Here is a 21,771-nt window from a genome sequence, read left to right as displayed (position 1 = left end):
GAATCGATATATTTTAACTCATAAAAAACGTAAATGGAGGGAAGTGAATGACGGGAAACAGGGGAGAGAGAGAATGAAATTGTAGTGGACCCCATATTTTGATTATGGACTAGAAGTGACCATAGTAAAGCTTAACATTGTTAAGCTTAACAACCTCTTAAGTGAATAATCAAAAGCTGATGTGTCAACTTTTGATTATCCTTTTTTGATTATACCACTGTGGATGGCCAGAGGCCCAATTTTATGGTTCTAAGTAACGGTGAAGTTTTGTGTATCCGTAGCCTTATTCTATCATATATATGGTATTAGTGACTAAATTAGCTCGTCATTGAGATAACCACATATAATAACATCTATTATAATAAGTAAGACCACAATTTATAAAAACTTAGTTACGAATCTCTTGAGGTCACACCTAACTAGTCTTTTGCTTCAATCGTCTCCACAATTTCTATAGTTTCATGAATTGGGGTACTGTTTTCCGTCGTAGTAAACCCTTGATCATCATCAGTGAAATTCCATTCTGCAAGCTGAGAGTTGTTCCTTGTTGGACTTTGTGGGCAATTAGCAGGCACTACCATCACTTCATTTGCTCGGTTTGTTTTCTTGGATGCATCATATGAGTTCACTTCTTCCTCATCGAAGTTTTTAGCCATTGCTATTAGCTTTTGCCATATTGATGACTCGTTAGAAGCCAAGATCACCCTATTGTCGTATAGGAAGGTAGACAGGGATATGATGAGGGCAGAAATCAAAGATGTGGCAGCAACTAGGAAAAGACCTTTAAAACTCTTGAGGTTGAGGCTGTCGGAGGTGGTCTTGGCACCATCTTGCTCTGCACATTCGGCTTCTTGCCCAAACCATTGGCGTTGGATTTGAGTCAATTTACCTCCCTCCGTTACATTTAAGATTGCTCTTGAAATGTCAGGTACAAGGGGAGATCCCTTTGGAAACGCCTGCAGGTAAAGATCCACATAAAACATACAAAATTTGTTGCTGCTGAACTTGTGATAAAAGATGATAATTAAGAAGCCAGAAAAAATGAAAATGTCACTTCTCAAAAGTCGCCCTTTTAAAGTTGTTTTGGAGGTAAACAGAAAACGGAGCCTATGCGAATAAATCCACAGAGTTTTCAAGACAAAAAAAAGTCTCATAAGCTTTAGCACTACAGCCACAACAAACACCCCTATCGATCAAGCAGCCAGGCAATACAAGAAAACCACAAGCTTAATGCTACTGCTATACAAACAGTACTTTGGACAGAATACCTGTGACGAATGATGTGTTCTTTTGTGTTTCTTCCATTTAAAACTATAACTCCAACCATAGTACCTCACACAATTTCACAGTTGCTTTGTGTGAAGAATTCTGTTTCGCGAATGACTTTCCCAACTCTTCAGGGTATGACATCATGTTTGATGTTGAAGCTGACCTAGACAACACAGGAGAGAGAGAGAGAGAGAGAGAGAGAGAGAGAGAGAGAGAGAGAGAGAGAGAGAGAGACTCACAAATCCAAAGCCTGCAGTCATGTAGATTGGTCCAACCATAGTGTACTTAGTACAGTATTTGTGGTTGGAAAGGAACAGCCTTACATAAGGGAGCTCGTGGATAATTGCAGCAACTCCTCCATTCTTACTTCCTCTTGAGAGGGCATCATCATACTGTTCGAAAGTGCTATAGTGCCTAGACTTTGGGAGATTAAATTCCTCTCTTTTCAGTAGCCCTTTGAGAAAAGTACCATTGTGGTAGCCAACATATTCTCCATTCTTTCTGAGGTCCCTTATATCCGTGACACTGGGTTGTAGCTTTTGTACTGTCAACATTGATGTTAAGTTTGCTGTATAACTTGATGTCAGTACCAGCACCACGAAAACCCACACGATTACCACAAACCTTGATAAGTTGCTGATCAACTTCTCCTCTATGAAAACAAACAAACAATAAATGAGTTCCTTTTTGTGAGACTTTTTGCAGTGCTATTCAACATGCATTTGGCCTATTGAATCACCATATGTATGTGGTCATTTGCCAAAGAGATTCCTAAGCTTAAAAATTATTATCTACCTATAGAGCATGTGTGAAATAGTTATGGATAAGGGTCTTACTATGGGCGAAAACTAGTGTGGAGAAGGAGAACCAGAATATAATTCCGACTTGCTTGCCAGGTGGGCCTCGGAATTCTTTATTTACACGATGCTCCAGAACCCAAACCACAAACCCAGTGAAGACAAAAAACACCACAATTGTTAGCCACAGATTCATTTTTAGGGGTTTCATGAAGATCCATGCATTCTTCCTCCCATCATCCTTTATTCGAACAATCATTGCCACGCTGGACTCTGTGAATGGCAATGTAAAATCCACAAAATTCGATCTGTTTGCTAGAATGGTTACATCACCCACAACAGCATCGTATTTCTGGAGATAGACATAAACGTTAGTTACTAGAACTTGGCAAAGGGAAAATGAAAAATGTAGCAAATTCAGATTGCAAATTTGATTACCCCGAGATAGATCTGATAAACAAGGTCATTGTAATCACCGGCGGGTTCACCATTAGGAGTTTCAAAGGGAAAAAACTCATAGGGGACAGCAAACGGCAAAGTGTGGTCCATGACCTCTTTGAACACATCTATGCAGAATCCAGTGGCAATCACGGCTTTAGTTTGGGGATGCCTTTCCACTTTGATGAATTCATCGATACCACTTTTGACAGGAACTCCCACCCTCAATTTACGTTCACCGGTTGGAATTTCCCAGCCTTTAGGTACAACATGGAGTCTACCGGGCCAAATGATGGCTTCGAGATCTTCTTTGTCATTGGTGTCATTCTTATTAAATGGCAATCTCTTATTCTTTGATATGCCATATTCCCGAGCCCAAAATCCAATTTCTGTCTCCCCTTTTCCAATTATATTGACTATTTGGAAGGTTGATTGCTGTAACTGCCCATCGACTAGATGGAATTCTCCGCTTAAGCCCCGGAACTTAGTTTTCTTGATTGCTTGAAGTAGCCCTGGTCCCATTTCTGAGTATCCAATTGCAGCAAAATCTGTCAAGTTGTTCGTAGAGACTGGTTTTTTGAACTTCGACTGACCAATACGGGATCTCTCAACTGCCATTGCTAATGCCGTGGCACTGTCATATGCCCACAGTCCAAGCACGTTTAGTTCAAATCTATCCAAGTCTGGATTCTCTCGACGAAATCTCTTTCTCCATCTTTGTGTAAAGTTTTGAAGCTTGTTTGAGTTTGGAACATAAGGCTTCACACCAAGTACCCCTTGCATCGAATTTATAACCTTGGCATCCAGAGAATCCAAGAGAATAGTTAGCACATCGGTAATGATCCAGACATACCCCTTGCTCATCATTCCAACTTCTTTCACCTTCAAGAAAAAGCGAGAAGCAAGAGATGGTAACACATGCACCACAAAAACCCTAGTCTGAAATGTCTTTAGCTTGTTGAGTTCTTGAAGGATATGATCATCTGTAGCTGAAACAGACATAGCAATTCGAGACCGCACTTGAGTTCCAATCCCCAGAAAAGAATCAGTCAAATAAGGACCTATTCCCCTCCCAAAGTTGGTGTCTTCATAAATGAGCACTACCTCCCTCCAACCAAAGGCCTTAACCATAGCTGCAAGGGGTTCAACCTGAGAAGAGCCATTTTGTCCTCCTCGAATGAAGTATGGATTGTCTGATGGTGAGAGAGTAGGACTCGTCGCTTGAGAAATTATAGGAACTTGTGTTTTTTTCCCAATATCAATCATGAAATCTGCTTGTGTGGATTTTTGTGGACCTAGTATTGCTTGTACTTGGAAATTTTTCAACAAGTCTATAGCTGCAAATAAAAGATCAATAAAAATTAGATCCCAACCAACTCTTGAATTCATATACAGACTTTTGTGCACGGTTCTTACGAACACAACCTCCACCCTGGTGTAGAATTTCTTCACCCAAGTACGGAAGAATTTGAAACCACAATAAACCATTTTGGGGCAAAAGTTCCCCATAAAAAACTGACTGTGGAAGAGGTAAAACTCACGATCAAAGAGTAGTACAAATGACGCTTTAACCATCGATGCAAATGGAGAGAAGAGTGAACATAACTTAACATTAAAATAGCAAAATAGAGCCATTCGATGTTCACTACTACTTTTAGGCCCAGCAAAGTTGGTAGTCACTTAACAAAATAGCTTGCCCATTACCACCTCGTCTGGAGATTTACTCTTTATTATTGTAATACCCCTAATCTTAATTATAATTAGAGTTTGATTATGTGCTATGTTTTGAGTCAATTATGTGAGTTAGGAGTCTATTTTACTTGTTAAATGAATTAGGGCACATGATAGGCTATGTACCCACACACACATGATAATCTTTCTTGAAGTCTGATAAAACAAAAAAGGCGAGAGGTTCTAAAACTTCTACGTTGTTCCTACCTTGTAACTATCTTTAACGTAAAGAGAGAGAGAGAGAGAGAGAGAGAGAGAGAGAGAGAGAGAGAGAGAGAGAGAGAGAAGCGATGAAGAGAAGAAGAAGGGGAAAATTAGGGAAAAATCTGTTGGCTTTGAATTGAAGACTTGACTTGGTAATTTATGCTTCTCCTCCTTGATCACATGTTAGGGTATTTGAATTCCATGTCTAAGTGATGAATTTTATGGGTCTTAGTTTAATCACAAGTTGAATTAGGTAGAACTCCGGAAGAAGTTCAAGAACCCTAATTGAATTCCTTGAATTTCATGTTTACATCTTACTTTGATCCATGAATTTGATGTTTCTAGAATAGCTCTACTGTATCTACATGTTTAAGTATGTTTTGTGAAGTTCTAGAGTTGGTTTTGATGTGCATTGAAGGGTTTTAGGGTTGAAAATTGAAGGAGGAATAAGATGAATTTTTCTGGAAAATCTGCAGAATCGAATTTGCCATGTTCTTGAGGGATTTTTCTCATCAACTTTTCGACCTTGATATTTTTTGATATTTTTACTGTAAATGCCTGTATGTGTCTTCTTTATTGTGTAAAATTTTCAGAACCTAACTCAAAATGTGGAAGGAGTTAAAAATCGTTTATTGACCTGCTGTTCTGGTATCTGCAGTGCTGACAGCATCGTCGCACTTTACGGAAACGGTCATATTTTTCAGCTCGGGCGATGAAATTGCGATCCGATTTCTGATTTTGAAACTAGACTCATAGACCTAAAAAAAATGTATGAAGATTGTGTCTTAGTTATTCCTGTGCAAAGACAGATTTTAAGTTGAAGTTAGAGCTGCAACTGTTTTCACTAGGCTAGGTATCTAACTTCTTCAATTGTTCTCAAATGTGTTTAGGACCTCATTTAAGTTATATTTATGCATGTTTAACAGTTTCTAATGGTGTTTCCATTGCCTAATTATTTTAGGAGGTTCGGGTGACACGTAGATACGGGGTGAGTGATTTAATACTTAAATTACATGATTTTGAACTTGTTTTCTTTAACGAACTTATTTGAACAAATTTTATGAATTGTGTACTCCATGGAATAGCAATGGAAGGTGGACCTATTTGTGAAATATTTGCGAATCTATTTAATGGCATTCCCAACGTCCGGTCTTGCTAGGGGACGGCTTAATGGCTAGCAAGGGTGTTTGAGGTTGGTGTGTGTTTTGGGATAATGCGTAGACGTCTGGCTTATCCACTACCGGGGACGCCTGGTAGCTTTTAAATTTTGAATAGCGGAATGTGCATTATATTTGGCCTATGGATTTGAGTTCTTGTTTTGAAATTCTATCAAATTATTTTGCATTGTCCATGGAAGGCATGTGAGTTATGTATTAATCATTCACACGAGCTTTGGCTTATGTATTTTCTTTTCCACCTTTCAGGAAGCGACGCGTAGGGTGGCGTGGTGTTTTACTTTTGGGATGTGTCGCATTTCTTTTTGTAAACTTGTATAGAGGAAATTATGTTTGTGGACACTTAGCTTTGTACATGATTTGTTAGCTTTTGAGTTTGTAGTTTGTAAGTAAGCACAGCTCTGATAGGCTTACTTTTGGTTTGTAAAACCTATGTAAAATTTTGGTTTGTTATCAATAAAAGCTGGCTTTTGCTTCCGCTGTTAAGTTTTAGTCCCTTTTGATTATCACTTGTTAGGTGATATTTGATTTGAGATTCGGCCTTAGTGAGAAATCACTGGCATTTGTCATGATTAAGACCTCAAGGGGCGGGTCAGGGTCGTGACAATTATTGAATCCTATACCAAAGATTTCTTTTAAAATTCGAACTTCACTGAAACTGAGGCTTGTTTTTCCAAGTGATTGTTCGTTGAAGAGGGCTCCAGCCACAGGGTTACCACAATTCGCTACAGTTGCTATTAACTACGACCCAGATTGAACGACCCCAATCGCGGATCAATAAGGAACTGGAATGGAGATTCCAGCAAACAGACAATTATAATGGCACACAAATGATAAGGACACTGTCATACAAGGTATAACGAGAAAAGACCACAGAGATTAATCCCATTACTTATTTGATAAGGACATTCCCAACATAGATGCTACTAGTACTAGAACGACTCAAGAGAATGTTCCGCACTCAGAACCAACTAATTTCGGTCCTTAACAAATGAGCCGAAGAAACCTACCCGACGTACCATGTTTTGAACGGTATGGCATATCGCGATCCCGTTCCCGTTCCCGGTAGCTGTCCTCGCTTTGGGTTGCTGCGTTTTCTCAAACACCTGGTCTGCATTATGAAAAGTTGAGCTATGTATGTGGCCCGTGATCCTTGGTTCAAGTTCTTCCTCCGCTGGTTTGCTGATTTCCTAGCCTTCTCGCTTTAATTTGCACAGGGAATGCACGACTAAGACCTGACCGGACGTTGCCCGGCAAGGCCCTCCGGCGAGAGGATGAGTATGTGCAGAGAGTAAAGTAGAAGATTCGGGTTTTAGCATTTTGTGGCGTGTACATTTTAGGGTTATCATCCTTTAGTATTTATAGAGTTTCCTTGACTTGATCTCCAAGTTCGGGCATGTGCCTTGCATGGGCTAAATGGCATCATTGTGACATCACCGAATAAATCTGATAACCGCTTTGGTGTGAGCTGGCACATTCCATGTGCGCTCAGAATTATCCTTTAGCGTAACCGTTTTTGCACATGGAGAAACACGCGTCACTGTAGTTGGCCGAGCCCATTAGGTGACTTGCGAGGAGATCATGCTGACGGGACTCTCTTTGAGGGTGGCCGAACTTGGGAACCCTTCAGCCAAGCCAAGGGTAAATAACGCGTTGAAGGAGGGATCTTAGTCTAGAGCCGAGCCCTGGTTTAGGCATGGTCACGGTTGGACTCAATCTCATCATTCAAGACAGACGCGGACAATTACATTCGGCCCGCTACAATAGCCCCTCAATCTCTGCCGTGGCCGAGCGCATGGTAGAAATTGATTTTCAGCATTGGCTGAACCTTTCGAATGCCGAACGTGAATTATGGTTGCGAGGTAGCGTTTTGGCCGAGCCTCAATAATTTTTCAACAACCGCCACAAGCAAGCGTCAATGGAAGGGCGCCAGGTGTCCCTCCACAGTTGGGTACGGCTAATGAGAGGATAGCTGGCACGCGTGAAATTCTGCAAAGGTGTCCTGTCATTGCCACGTGTCGAGCGTTGACTGGTCACTGGTTCGGCGGTGCAGGGATGGGCGGGAATTTCGAATTCCTAATCCCTACTCTATATAAAGGGAGATGAGAGGAGAGAGAAGGTCCATAAAGCTCTCTCTCTCTAAACCTCCATCGCTAGAACTTTCTCGTGCGCCCGTTCATCTTCCAATCCTGATTCTCAGCGGACCCATCATCGGATCTTGTTGAAACTTCCAGGTATGGGTTCGATTTTTTCTCCTCTCTTCATTTCTGTAGTTTTTGTACCTTTTTTCTTTGTCTTTCTGGATTTCTTGGAGGTTTTCTGTTCCGTGTGAACAGTATGCCTCTGGGGATGAACAATGATGTGTTCATCCCTGCCTTGAACTTATTCTTCCAAGCCCCAACTTTTGACGTTGGTGGGCTTGGCCGCCGCTGGTGTTGGCCGAGCTCCATGACTCGAGTCTCTCATGTTTCCCGAGCTTGAGTTCCCGTAAGAGGTAGGGTGGACCAGTAGGTTCGCCGAGCGTAGTGAGATCCTTGCCTTCTGGTCTACGACGAGGTTCCTCATTCTGTTTTCCTTTGTTTTGTTAGGTCTGGCTCACCCAGTCATTATCATTTCATCCGACTCTGAAAGTTCGAGGGATGACTCCGGAAATTTAGTTATCCGAGAGTACTTGGAGAGGCGCAGGAGCCGACAACAGACCTCTTCAATTGCTTTAAACATGTCAGGTTCTAGCGATTCTAACGCCGAACGTGATTATGAGTACGATGGAGGGTTCAACATCGAACGTGAGATATCTTTCACTCCATCTACTCGTTCCGAGGCCGAGCCCCAGCCTGGGCCAGAGGCCAAATCTAGATTCCATTCTCAAGCCGACGCCACCTCTTTTGTGCGATTCGGGCATAGCGAAGCTTAGTCAGAGAATAAAGAGGTTGCCGACCTCTACGATAGGGGTCAGGTTTGCCCCCACGCCAATTTTTTTAGCGGGGAACCTAGTGAGTATTAGAGTTTCTGCCAAGAGTACAATATCCTCGACGACGTTGTAATCAGCCAAGTGGCAAGCAACAGGATAAGGGATAAGAGAGAACACCATCCCGAGCATATCACCGTGCCTTTGATGGCTATATGTGAAGCTGGACTGCGGTTCCCTCTTCACCCGTTCTTGAGAGAACTCTTGGCTCAGTTCAGCCTTGTTCCCCACTATTTTGCTATTAACAGTTATAGAATAGTGATGTCTGTAATCAAACTGAAGGAGCTCCATAATCTAGAATTCACGGTCGCCAACCTCTTTCATACCTATATTATGTCTAGGCACGGCCAGATCGAGCGTCGATATTTATCAACGCGTAAGGATAGAGAGCCATTGGTAGACGGATTGTCCGACACTAATAAGTGGGCTAATTTCTATGTTGAAGTGAGTGGTAACTTTGAATTCGGCGACTAGACCAATCGTAGATACAGTGTTCCAAAGATCAAAGACTTCAGAGGTAGCTCAATTTCTTTGCTGAAGCCGAGCCTAATTTTGTACTTCAAAAATTTTTAAGTATTGATTGTCATTACTCTTTGCAGATCACTGAGCCATAACAAAGACTCAGCAATCGTTGTCCGTTGAGAAACAAGCAAACATCCTTTGGTCACAGGTTTGTAGGGACGCGCCGGCGCTGCTTGGTTACGAACCATCTTACAGGGGAAAGCTCAGGAGGAAGGAGAAGGAAGCGGGGCCGAGCAATAAAGCTGGTGGCCAAAAAAAGGGCGGAGGGCAACAAACGAAAAGTCATCAACCAGGGCCGAGCAAAAAGGGGGGTGAGCCGAATGTGAAGTTCCCTTCTTTCAGGAAGCCTACCGAATTTTGGTTCTAGGAGAGCCGGCAACCCGAGTTTCCAAGTATAAATATCCCTCTTAAGACTCTTGTACCCGAGTTTTCCAGGGAGATGGGTAGGAGGAACGTGGTTCGCGTGAACATCCGGGACGGAGCTGTTGTTCAGCAAAAAGAGACAGACGTGGCCGAGCCTGTTGAAAAGAGGCAAAAAATCACTCATGATTTTTTCCAACAAAGCCGCAGACTCCTCTTCCGAGCGAGAAAGACAAGGCCGAGTCATCGGCTACTGCGGGCGGATCAAAGGTGGTCCAGAGGTCAACGGGCTCGGCCGACCCAATCGCTGTTCAGGAGTTTGCTCCATCTTATGCCCTAGCCGAATGCAGGGTTGTTACTACGGAGGACTTTGTCAAGATGGAGCCGGGGCTTACTGTTGCAATGCTCCAAGGTCTGGCTCTGCCACGTGATATGTAGAAGGTTCCGGAGGATCTTCAGCTTAGTCTAGTGCATGCGAGTGCATACCTCGTTCAGGTACGTCCGAGCCTGACTCTTCTTGACTCTCTTCTTTGTGCCCGTCTCTGAGACCGTATTAGTTTGTTAGCTTTCTTATACTTATCTTGTTTTTGTTTTGCAAGCTGGGCAGGCTTTGCTCAGAGCTTTGAACAAAGCCGAGCTCGTTACTGCCGAGAGATCTCGTTATCGTGATGATCTCAAGACCGAGCATGAAAAGGTGAAGTCACTAAAGACCAGCCTGAAGGCGGCGAAGGCCCGGGTGGCTGAACTAGAGAAGAAGAAAGATGAGGTTGATGGGAAAGCCAAGAAGGTCGAACGTGATCTTGCAAACGTTCTGAGGAGGGAGAAGCGGAGGATGAAGGAAGTTGATGAGAAGGCATATCAGGCTAGTTTCGACCGAGCAGGGGCTGAGTACATGCGGGACGCTCAGAAGATGGTCAACTAAGCGGTGGAGTTGAGGGTGCCTGTAGCTTACAGGAAAGGTTACAAGGACGGCATGGCTGCTGCCACCAGCGCTCTTCAGCTGGAGTCTGACTCGAATTTTTACAAGTCCATTCCAGCATCTGCTGTTCCCGAGCTTGTCCTCCTGTACACCAAAGAAGAGTGCGCGCTGCTTCCTCCCGAGGAATCCCCCGAGAGTGACGATGATGTTGAGGATGTCTCTGGGGATGATGCCGAGGAGGGAGATGGAGCCGCTGGGCAGAAATCTGGCAAGGTCGGGAATGAGAAGGTGGTCGAGTACACTGAGCAGGAGCCAATGAATGTTGATGCAAACGTCGAGGCCGATGTTGCTGCTGAGGATACTGTTCAAATCTGAGAAGATTTCCCTTTCCCTTTTAGTTTGTTAATTTTTGTTGTTTCGAACTCCAAACTTTTGTTGGGCTGGACGGGTCCGAGCTTGGATTTTACTGTGCCAGATGTAATAGTTTGTGGGGGGTCGGCACCGAACAATTTACTTATGCCGTACCTCCGAGCTTAGGGGTTTTTGCAACACTTGTTTCTTTCAAATGAATGGCTTTATTTTATATTTGTAATGTTTCTGTTTTGTCAAACTTGAGATCCTTTTGGTAGGCTTGCATGTTTGGATGGTAGTTGTCTGTAACCCCCACTTTGGTTTGGGTTCGGCGATGCAGACGAATTTTGAGCAATCGTTGAAATTGCCCATTGTAGTTTGATAATGCCGAGCCTTGACCAAAGTAGAGTGGTGATAGAGTTGATGGGTCGCCGAACTTGGATTTGTACTTCAACATTGTATCAGTATAGTGGATAATGCTTAATAACTAAAAGTTTGTTGGATGCCTCCTACCTGTGGTTTGGGCTCGGCCAAAGTGCTAGCCCCTAGCCAAGGTATTAAGGATCCAAGTTGTTGAATGTTTGTGGGTGGTTTGCTCATCAAAACGTGAGTATAACCGGGCGTTGGCCGGCCTTACTATCTTGCCAAGCCAAACCGAAGCCTAAATTCTAGCCGTAATGTATGCCCTAGGCTCTGTGGACCATATGTCCGGTTTTTTGCTTCTTTGGGCAGTGATGGTGGCCGAAACAGAGGCATAAAAAGCCGTTTGTGGGTATGACCAAAATCAACGTTCATGGTTGGCAGAACTTATTGAGGGTAAATTATGGAAGCATGAGTGAAATAAGCTTCAAAAAGTGCAGAAGGCCTTCAATTGCTAAACAAGATTCTTCTTGGTATTGAGAAACGTTAGAATACAAGGAAAAATTAAAAACTAAGGGCCGAAGCCGCACTTGAAATTAACTAATGATATGTGGCCGAGCACAGAGTAAATTTGGAAAAGGTTGATCACATATATGCCTTTTTTAGATTATGTGCATTCCACGGGTTGGTGAGGACTTTTCCATTCATGTCCTCCAGCACGCAAGCACCTTCACCAGCAATCTTGACAATACGAAAAGGTCCCTCCCAGTTGGGCTTGAATTTCGTTTTCTTGCTGGTCTGCACCACTTTTTGCCAAACCAAGTCGTTTGGTTTGACGGTCTTGATTCGCACACTTCGGTTGTATCCCTTTGCCACTTGCTGTTGGTACTCGACGAGCTTTAATCGAGCGTCATCATGCTTCTCTTCTGCCAAAATCATCTCATATTCTACGGCTTCATCGTTGGTCTTTGGGTCAAAGTTCTTTGTTCTCAAAGTGGGGAATCTGGATTCTAGTGGTATTACGGCCTCCATTCCAAATGCCATTGAAAAGGGTGTATGGCCAGTGGAACACCTTGGTGTGGAACGGTAAGCCCATAGAACTCACGGTAACTCCTCAGCCCATTTCCCTCTCTTGGAGTTTAGTCGACGCTTGATCCCGGTGCAGACGGTCTTGTTCGTGGCCTCGGCTTGGCCATTCCCTTGGGGGTAAGCTAGAATAAAGTTAAAGAAGTGTATCCCAAATTCAGCGCAGAGGCTGGTGAGGTCCTTACCGATGAATTGGCTTCCGTTGTCCGATACGATGGCATATGGGATGCCGAACCTGGTGACAATATTCCTCCACACGAACCTCTGAACGTCTGCTTCGGTGATTGTTACAAGGGGTTTAGCCTCTACCCATTTTGAGAAGTAGTCCGTTGCCGTGATCAGAAACTTGAAGCCTCCTGGAGCTGTTGGAAGCTTACCCACAATGTCAAGCCCCCATTGTGCAAAGGGCTAGGGACTTGTGATGGGGGAAACATTCTGGGCTAGTTGCTTTGGGATAGGTGAAAAAGTTGGCATGGTTGGCACTTGTGGATGACTTCTTCACAGTCTTTCTTCATGTTCTTCCAAAAATAACCTTGACTTATTGCTCGTTGGCAGAGCGAACGGCCGTCGGAGTGGCAGCCACAACTACCTAAGTGAAGCTCGGTGAGAATCGTGGGTACTTGGGTTAGGTGGACGACAAGGAGATAAGGGCCCGAGATAGATTTCCTGTAGAGTTGGCCACTTTCCGATAGCCAGTAGTAAGCGGCCTTGTTCTTGATACGATAAGCTTCCTTCTTGTCTGCTGGAAGAGTATCATGTTTGAGGAATGCAACGATCTCGTCCATCCAGCTTGGACCGAGTTCAACGTTGAGTACTTCTAGAGTGGTGTCAAAGCTTGGGAGGTCAATGCTGCCAAAGTTGATAGTCCTGAATTCGGAGGCTTTGGAAGCTGAGGCAAGGCCAGCGAGTGCATCTGCATGCGCGTTGTGTTCGCGATTGATCTGTTCGATTTTGAAATTTTGAAAGTGCATGATGAGCTCGGCTGTCGTTGCCTAGTATTTCGACATTCGCGGGTCCCGAGCCTCATAGTCCCCAAGTACTTGGTTAACTATGAGTTGGGAGTCACAGTAAACAACAAGATCGGAGACTTTCATCGCAACTGCAGAGCGTAAGCCGGCAAGGAGGGCTTCGTATTCAGCTTCATTATTGGTGGCGGGAAAGTCGATGCTTAGAGAACTTTCATGAAGTGGGCCACAAGGGGAAACTAAGACAACTCCTGCCCTTGCTTCGTTGCTGTTGGAAGCCCCGTCAACATGTAGTCGCTAGATGTTTCCTTGAAAGAGTTGCTAAGGCATTGGTGCTTTTGTTGATTTTGTGATAGGTTGAGGAGTGAGAGTGTTGAGAATATCCGTATCTTCCGGTGTTAATTCTGCGATGAAGTCAGCAAGAATTTGACCCTTGATCGCCGTCCGTGGCTCGAAACAGATGTTGAAATTTGCTAATTCAACTGCCCATTTGGAGACCCTGTTGGATAGGTCAGCTTTCCGGAAAAGGCTTTTTAAACGGTGTTCTGTTAAAACGGTGACGGTGTGAGATTGGAAGTAAGGCAAGAGTTTCCTGGCTGCCGAGACGAGAGCGAGTGCCAATTTCTCAAGTGGTAGATAGCATGTTTGCGCTGGGAGAAGTGTTTTGCTTGTGAAGTAGATGGGCATGTCTTTTGTGCTAACTCGCCGCACTAGTGCTGAACTAACTACGTGGGCGGAGACGGCAAAATACAGATACAAGGTCTCAAACTCTTTTGGTTTCACCAATAGTGGGGCCCAGCTTAAGTATTCTTTAAATTCGGCCAAGGCGGAATCACAATCTGGGGTCCATTCAAAACTACGTCGACTTTTTCCTTTCAAGGCATGGAAGAATGCGTGGCACTTATCTGAGGATTTGCTGATGAATCAGTTTAGAGCCGCTGCCATTCCAGTGAGCCTTTGTACTTCTTTGATTGTTCTTGGTGAGCACAAGTCTTTAACAGCCTTGATCTGGTTGGGGTCGGCCTCAATACCACGTCGAGTGACCGAGTGACCAAGTGCCCAAGGAATTTTCCTGCGCTCACACCGAACGCACACTTTTAAGGATTTAGGCGGAGCTTGTGTAGTTTAAGGATTTCAAATACTTTGGCCAAATCTTGGATTCTAGCTTTTGATAACGAGGTCGTCAATGTAGGCTTCCACAGTGTGGCCAATTTGGGCTTGCAACATCTTGAATATGGCTCGGTTGAATGTAGCGCCCAAATTCTTGAGCCCAAAAGGCATGACTCGGTAGCAGAAGATGCCATATGGTGAGATAAAAGCGGGTTTTTCCATGTCGTCCAGGTCCATGGCTATTTGGTGATAGCCACAGTAGGCATCTGGAAGCTTAACCGAGCGTGGCCTACTGTTGCATCCACAAGTTGATCGATCTTGGGGAGTGGGAACCAATCCTTTGGACAAGCATCGTTGAGATTGGTATAATCAACGCAAACTCGCCATTTGCCGTTTTTCTTCTTAACGACCACTGTGTTAGACAGCCATGTTAGGTATTGTACTTCTTGGATGGCGTTGGCTTCCAACAAACGTTTGACTTCTTCTACGATGGCGTCGGCATGTTCGGCTGCAGAACACCGCGACTTCTGGACGACAGGCTTGGCGTCTTTTTTGATGTTGAGAGAGTGACTGATAAAATTGGGGTCGACCCCCGGCATCTCGTTTGGGGTCCAAGCAAAAACTTCTATGTTTTTCTTGAGGTATTGGAACATTTCTTCACGTTCGGCGTCACTGATGGAGGAGCTGAGTAAGAAGAAACGGGAGCCATTCTCGTTGATGGGCATCTGGATGAGGTCCTCTTGTGCTTTGTCCTCAGCATTTTCGCCGATGTTGTCAACAATTGCCATGTCTGGGACTTTGACCCATTGAACGTGTTTGGCTTTAGTGGAATTGTGGACAGTTGAGACGTAACACTTTTTGGAGGCGACTTGGTCGCCGCGTAGGTCTTCTTGTCTTCCATTTGTGCCAATGAATCGGACGACCTAATCGTAAGTGGAAGCAATGGCCTGCATGTCGTGGAGCCAGGTTCGGCCGAGAATTGCGTTGTATGGGCTCGGTACGTTGACAACATTGAATTCAATGCTCAATGTTTTCGAGCAGACAACGACTGGTAGGAAGATTCGTCCGAGTGGCCAAACAGGTGCTCCGTTGAATCCGATAAGAGGTACTTCGGCGGGTTGCAACGCTGATTTCTGGTAGATCAAGTTTTTTGAACAGGTCATTGTACATGACCTCGTCGAGCTTCCTTGATCGATGAGGACGCGTTTAACGTCGTGGACTCCAATTTGGACGGTCACAACGAGGGCGTCAGAGTGTGGGGTTTGTACACGTTCGAGGTCGCGCTCAGTGAAAGTTATTGTCCATTTAGGCAGTCCTTCTAGACGTGCACATTTGGATCCAGGTCCAATAGCGAGTACTTGTTTGGATGTGGATGCACGATCGAGATCGGCACGAAGGCTTGTTTCAGATTCCTTTGTCATTGGGCCGTGGATAACGTGTATCATCGACCGCGGCTCATTTGGGTTGGGATTTCCTGCAGGTTGACGGGTGGGTGTTTTGGTTCGATCAATGTACTGGTCGAGATGGCCTTGGGCTGCCAAACGCTCCAATAGTGCCTTGTACTGGGCGCATGCCGTTGTGTAGTGACCGAGTTCGTTATGATACGAGCATTTTTTCCTTGGGTTCTGATCTTCTTGGCCAGTGTCTATGCCGAGCTTCCCTGTTGGCCACTCGAACCATGGTTGCCTCATAATCTCTTTTAGGAAAGACCAGATGGGCTCTTTGAAGTACGCGGTCTCAGCCATGTAGTCGTGCACCTTTGGTGGGCGTTTCTTTCCTTCCTTGATGTTGTTGACGTGTTTCTTTTGCTGGGAGTGGTGGGTTATAATTGGCGCCAGCAGCTGGGACGTGGCCATTGGAGGTAGGGTCATTGGGTTTGGTATTCTCTGAGCTGCTCGGTCCGCGTAAAATTCTTCAAAAGCGGAGAATCGTTCCACAATGCGTATTAGTTCGCCCATGCCGTGGGGTGGGCGAATGGCAAATTCGTCTAGGATCTTGCTGCCAGTTTCCAAACCATTTTTAAAGGTTCGTGTGGCACAGTACTCATCGATTCCAGGAATCTCATTGAAGAGTTGCCAATAGCGCTCAGCGTATTGCCTGAGTGTTTCGTTTGGAAGCTTCCTCATCTGGGACAAGGATTCGGGCTCCTTGGCCGTCCTGTTGCTCATGATAAAGGGGGTGTTGAAGGCGCGTTCAAGGTCGGCTAGGTTCCGTATAGATCCAGCGGGCAAGTTGTTGAACCACTGGAGTCCAAGGGAGCCGAGACTGGACGGGAATGCCTTGCATTTGATCTCGTCTTTCATGGTGCATAGTTCAATGGTTTGACGAAAGTGAATCAGATGAGTGTAAGCTTCGCAAGTGGTTGGATCGAACTTTGTGAACTTCGGCAAATGGAAGTTGGATTCGGTGGTTGTGTTGATTATGTGGGATGTGAAAGGTGATACATCGAGATCCTTTAGCTGCCGTTCAAAGCCTGGGCGCGGCGGTTTGCCGAGCCCATCGGACTGAGACCGTTTTGAGTCCCTTTCTTTGGATTCCATTTCTAAGGGTTTCTTCCGGTCTCGTTGCCGAAGTTTGTTTCTCAAATCTGTAATCGTTCGATGGGGACCTTCGACGAACTTTTCTCGTTCACCCCGATTTTTGGGGTCGTCATTTGGCCCTTCAATGCGTATGCTTTTCCCATTTCTTCGAGACCGATTTTCATTTTCCATGTTTTCAGGTGGGATTTCCCCGAGACGTTCGGAGACATGGCGCCTGGTCTCCATGGAATCTCGGCTACGATGGGAAACCGTTGTGCGGGAGAACTCCGCGCGACCAATCGAGTATGTGCTTGTGAATGACTCGGTATCTCTTGTGTTGGTTCGATCATGGTGGCTCTTTGAGCGATGTGTTCCAGATGTTGTAGGTCGCTTGTAAAGGATTATCTCCCTTGCATCGCCCGCGTCTGGAGTGAAACCAAGGCGATCTTTGACGGAGCCACGATGGCCTGTTTCGTGAGGACGCTCCAATGGTGGTGGTGGCGGTGGTGGAGGTGGTGTTTGTCTTCGTCGTCTGCCGCCTCCAACAAATCTGGATGTGGCAGGAGCGGTATTTTGCTGCATTTGTTGTTTCATTTGGGCCACTTCCGCCCTTAGAGCCGCCAGTTCGTTGTCTCTCTCATCGTCGCGACGCTATAGCAAGCGGATGTAGGCCGTTGTTACGAAGTCCGCTGCTGGGGAGAGTCCGGAGCTTGGGGGGAGTGAGATGGACATGTGCCTCTCTGAGAACGGTGGAAAAATCGTGTTTCCACTGGCGTCTTTTGCCCCTGAGATAGCGATGTCAGTCAGATCTCCGCCCATGGTGGATGGAACTGTGGTTGTTGTTGGGAGGAGGGGGTGGATTGAAGGAGATTGGAGCCGTTTGAATCAGAAGTTTATTTCATGTCGGGTTCACCAATTGTGTGGCCCATGATCCTTGGTTCAAGTTCCTCATCCGCTGGTTTGCTGATTTCCTAGCCTTCTCGCTCTAATCTGCACAGGGAACGCACGACTAAGACCTGACTGGGGGTTGCCCGGCAAGGCCCTCCGGCGAGAGGATGAGTATGTGCAGAGAGTAAAGTAGAAGATTCGGGTTTTAGCGTTTTGTGGCGTGTACCTTTTAAGGTTATCATCCTTCAGTATTTATAGAGTTTCCTTGACTTGATCTCTAAGTTCGGGCATGTGCCTTGCACAGGCTAAATGGCGTCATTGTGACATCACCGAATAAATTTGGTAACCGCTTTGGTGTGAGCTGGCACGTCCCATGTGCGCTCATGATTATCCTTTAGCGTAACCGTTTCTGCACGTGGAGAAGCACACGTCACTGTAGTTGGCCGAGCCCATTAGGTGACTTGCGAGGAGATCATGCTGACGGGACTCTCCCTTAGGGTGGCCGAACTTAGGAACCCTCCAGCCGAGCCCAGGGTAAATAAGGCGTTGAAGGAGGGATCTCAATCTAGAGCCGAGCCCCGGTTTAGGCATGGTCACGGATGGACTCAATCTCATCATTCAAGACAGACGCAGACAATTACGTTCGGCCCGCTACACTATATACCTCCATGCATGGTTCTAAAAATGGCCCGCCAGCACTACTTAACGCTATTACGTACAGGTATGGGTCACCCAAGGGTATCCATGGTCCGGATAGGTCCGGTTCCATGAGAATCGGGCAACACCCAAATCTATCTGTAAATTAAGGTGAACACCCTTTTGATATGGATACAAAATTGAATTTGGGTTACAATTTACAGTACTGTACTGTACCGAAATTGCCCGTTTAGCTGTCATAGTATTCCAAAAAACGAGATGCCCTGCCTAGATACTATAAAGCAAAGAAAAACTTACATGTCGAATTGCACGTGCATTTGAGTGTGCAATAGATATACAAAAACATGGAGTGTTTGAATCGAGCACCTACACACATCGAATGCCGTTGATTCTCGCGAGGCCCACTCGGTTTTTTTTTATAGAATTTTTGGACGGCTCGGATCGGCCGTCCGGTGGCCGAAGTGTGCCTAGCGGGACGTCGGGATCCGATTAGGATTTTGGGGTCGAGAACCGTAGACTTTTCGTAGTACATAAAGTGAATTCAAAGTATACTTTCTTAGAGTGTTTAAGTGTGCGCTTTTGATAAATGCTTGAGTCACACACAGGAGTTCGAGCCTTGGCACCATAATTTGTTTTCATTTTTTCCAAAAACTCCTCCCATTTATTGCGAGCAACTCTCTCTCTAAATTTTTGCATAAATTCAATTGGAGAGGAATGCGATCTACTTGGATATTAAATTTTTTCTCACAAGTTTAGTATTTTTTATGCTTGTTTTTCTGTACGGATTATTGTGCTTGTGAATAAGCATATAAAGTGAATTCGCAAACATGTCGATTTACCTAAAATAAGTTATGGATTAATCCTTTCTCTACACTTAGGGTGAAAGAGGGATACCATATATATTGCCTTTGGCCTCCTAAGAAACTTATTAATTTTCTTTTTGTGGTGCTTGATAGGGGAGAAAGGCCAAAGCGATAGCTTTGCCTATTAGAGCTACTTGTCAATTTTATTATGTTCATGACAGTGTTCACCAAGAGATAAAGCGGGATGCAACAGCTACCCCCTTAGAGATTTGATTTCATGTTGGCGGTAAAGGGAGAAAGAAAAATGTAGCGGTTTCCATGTATCCAATTGGTGCCACACCCCAAATCTTGGCTCCGCCCCTAAAGTGAATTATGGACTTGGTGCTACGCATACGTTTCCACAGCTAAAAACTACATCGCAAATGAGGAATTCAAGATATATCAGTAGCTACATACGAAGTCCAAAATTAATTATGGACAAAGAATAAAAATGTATGTACCAGCAGATGCTGCCTCCACAACATCACTCTTGGAATCTATAGTGTGAAGAACAATCCTGGTGGTATGATTTTGATCATGTAATGCATAGAAATCGTCAAGCGCCATATATATGCACGTCCGGCTCATCTTTCCCACGATATTGTCCAAATCAAGAATAAGCCCAACATCAACCTCTATCAAACCAGTACTAGCATTTTGTGCCCCTAATAATTGCACAATATTGTAATAGCAGCTCATCACCAACAGTAGTAGTAACCATTGCTTCTGCATGCCGAGAGAGAGAGAGAGAGAGAGAGAGAGAGAGAGAGAGAGAGTAGACTAGTCAGGCGGCTGTACTTAGGGCTGGGAGATATTTGTGACCAATTATAATCAGTACGTAGTTATTGACGTAGTATATGAAACTCAAACCACTAGTCATTTCGAGTAACCATCATAATTAAGCTACTCTATCTGTCCCAAAATAAATATTCAGATTGCAAATTTAGGCATTTAAAAATAAGCATTTTTTCCATTAAGAAATTCAAATTTTTTTCACAGCTTAAAATATTTCATTGATATGTATTGATTTACGAAAAAATACATTTTTTCAAAGGTTTAAGTTTGCGCACCGGACATTTATTTCAAGACCAAAGGGTAGTAATTTCGAGTAAATTGACTTGTGTCATGTATTACCATGCTAACTAACCGTGAGGATGGAGGCAGGGGGACAAGTGGCGGCTCCGCCACTGGGCACAAGAACAAGGCTCTTATTCATTGAAGCTTAAAAAAATTATTTTGGCATTATCATTTTTCCTAAATATTTTCCTGAAATACATACCTGATGAGTCATCTCCGAACATCCTTATTGGCAAATGGCAATTACCAAAAGTGCTGTAAGCAATAGCTGAGAGTCATGACATATCCTACCCCAATGTGTCAAGCCACCCATTCGGTCATCATGATATATCCCGTTGTCAAGCGACCCACACGGCCGGGGCAGGCACTCATGGCGAGCTCCGTGTGAGACCAAGCCCATAGCTAACCACGAACCACACTCAAGAAAAGCTCACTCAACATGAATCACGGACGTAATTTGCATGATAAGCAGAGATCAAGGGATTCAAATCCCACCCTTCACGGCCAGAGGCGGTCCGGCGGAATATTAATGAATGTACAAGTGGTCACTTTGATTTTTCAGGACTTTTGCTTCAAATGAATAGAAACTCTTTTTTCTTTTCAATAGTTAATAATATTGCAAATGAGGTTATTATGCATTGTTTTCAAAATATAATAAGTTTCTGAGACCTGTTGTAAAAAATAAAAACAAAAACACTTAGATTTATCAATGTATATCCAGGCAGACCCAAGGGGTGCAAGGGAGCACATGGACCATGCACAATTCCAAATATTCTCGGCCTATTCTACTAATTTGCAGAATTAAAAAAACTCTTGGAATTGGCCCCCGCAAGTCCCTTAAGTGAGAAGAATTACTTATAATATCTATTTGTGTGGGGTAAAAAATTCATAAAATTTTAAGATATCAATATTTTTTAGATTGCGTGTATAAAATTGAACGGTGTCTATGCTCAACACATAATATCGTGTCTTCTTCGGATCTCGCAAATAGCAATAATACTTATGAACTATATTTCTTATATATTATCTATATGAAAATACACGTGATTCAAGCCCTACTATACACAAATTTAGCGTTAGTCATAGTGTAATTAACCTTATAATTAATTTCTTAATTTATTTTTTTTTAATTTAGTAAATAGCAATAATATTTTGCATGTGGATCTAATTTTTTATTTCACAAATCAAAATTTCTGAATCATAGGTACGTGTACTGTTCACCATTCAAGCTCAATATTTTCTCGATTTTTAATCCTCCATCTGACTTGATCGTTCTTAGTTTGAAGTATGTCACTCGAGAGAGTTTGAAAAGCCAATCGGCTTGTATCCAACAGCACTTTCTCACCTCTTCCACAAAGGATTTGAATGTCCAAGGCTAAATTGTGGGGTGGTGCCTAGTGGCGGAGTCAGGATTTTGACCCGGGAGGGACCGGCTTAATAAACATATATTTTTTATCGGAACATATACTTATTATTTTTACTTTCCAATTTATTAGATTTGTACGTGGAAATGATTCTTTGGTCTACTTCAAC

The 21,771-nt window shown here is 44.1% G+C and overlaps 1 protein-coding gene across 3 annotated transcripts; it reads right to left on the bottom strand.

The window, feature by feature from the left end:
• Nucleotides 1–370: 370 nt before the first annotated feature.
• On the bottom strand, nucleotides 371–19,965 carry LOC131309951 (glutamate receptor 2.8-like). 3 transcript variants are annotated; one of them, XM_058336674.1, is made up of 5 exons: nucleotides 19,623–19,965; nucleotides 2,505–3,841; nucleotides 2,106–2,418; nucleotides 1,509–1,921; nucleotides 371–956 (listed from the first exon to the last, which is right to left on the bottom strand). In XM_058336674.1, exons 1-5 carry the CDS (start codon nucleotides 19,891–19,893, stop codon nucleotides 420–422), a joined length of 2,871 nt encoding a protein of 956 aa, XP_058192657.1. In that variant the 5' UTR covers nucleotides 19,894–19,965; the 3' UTR covers nucleotides 371–419. The 3 variants fall into 3 exon arrangements, with proteins under 3 accessions (XP_058192657.1, XP_058192659.1, XP_058192658.1); XM_058336676.1 differs by lacking the exon at nucleotides 19,623–19,965 and adding an exon at nucleotides 6,634–6,752; XM_058336675.1 differs by lacking the exon at nucleotides 19,623–19,965 and adding an exon at nucleotides 6,625–6,750.
• Between the last annotated feature and the right edge of the window lie 1,806 nt (nucleotides 19,966–21,771).

This window comes from Rhododendron vialii, chromosome 12a (assembly GCF_030253575.1).
Source record: "Rhododendron vialii isolate Sample 1 chromosome 12a, ASM3025357v1".
Lineage (NCBI taxonomy): Eukaryota > Viridiplantae > Streptophyta > Magnoliopsida > Ericales > Ericaceae > Rhododendron > Rhododendron vialii.
The sequence above is the reverse complement of the archived record's forward strand: the minus strand, read 5'-3'. Positions and strand labels throughout refer to the sequence as shown.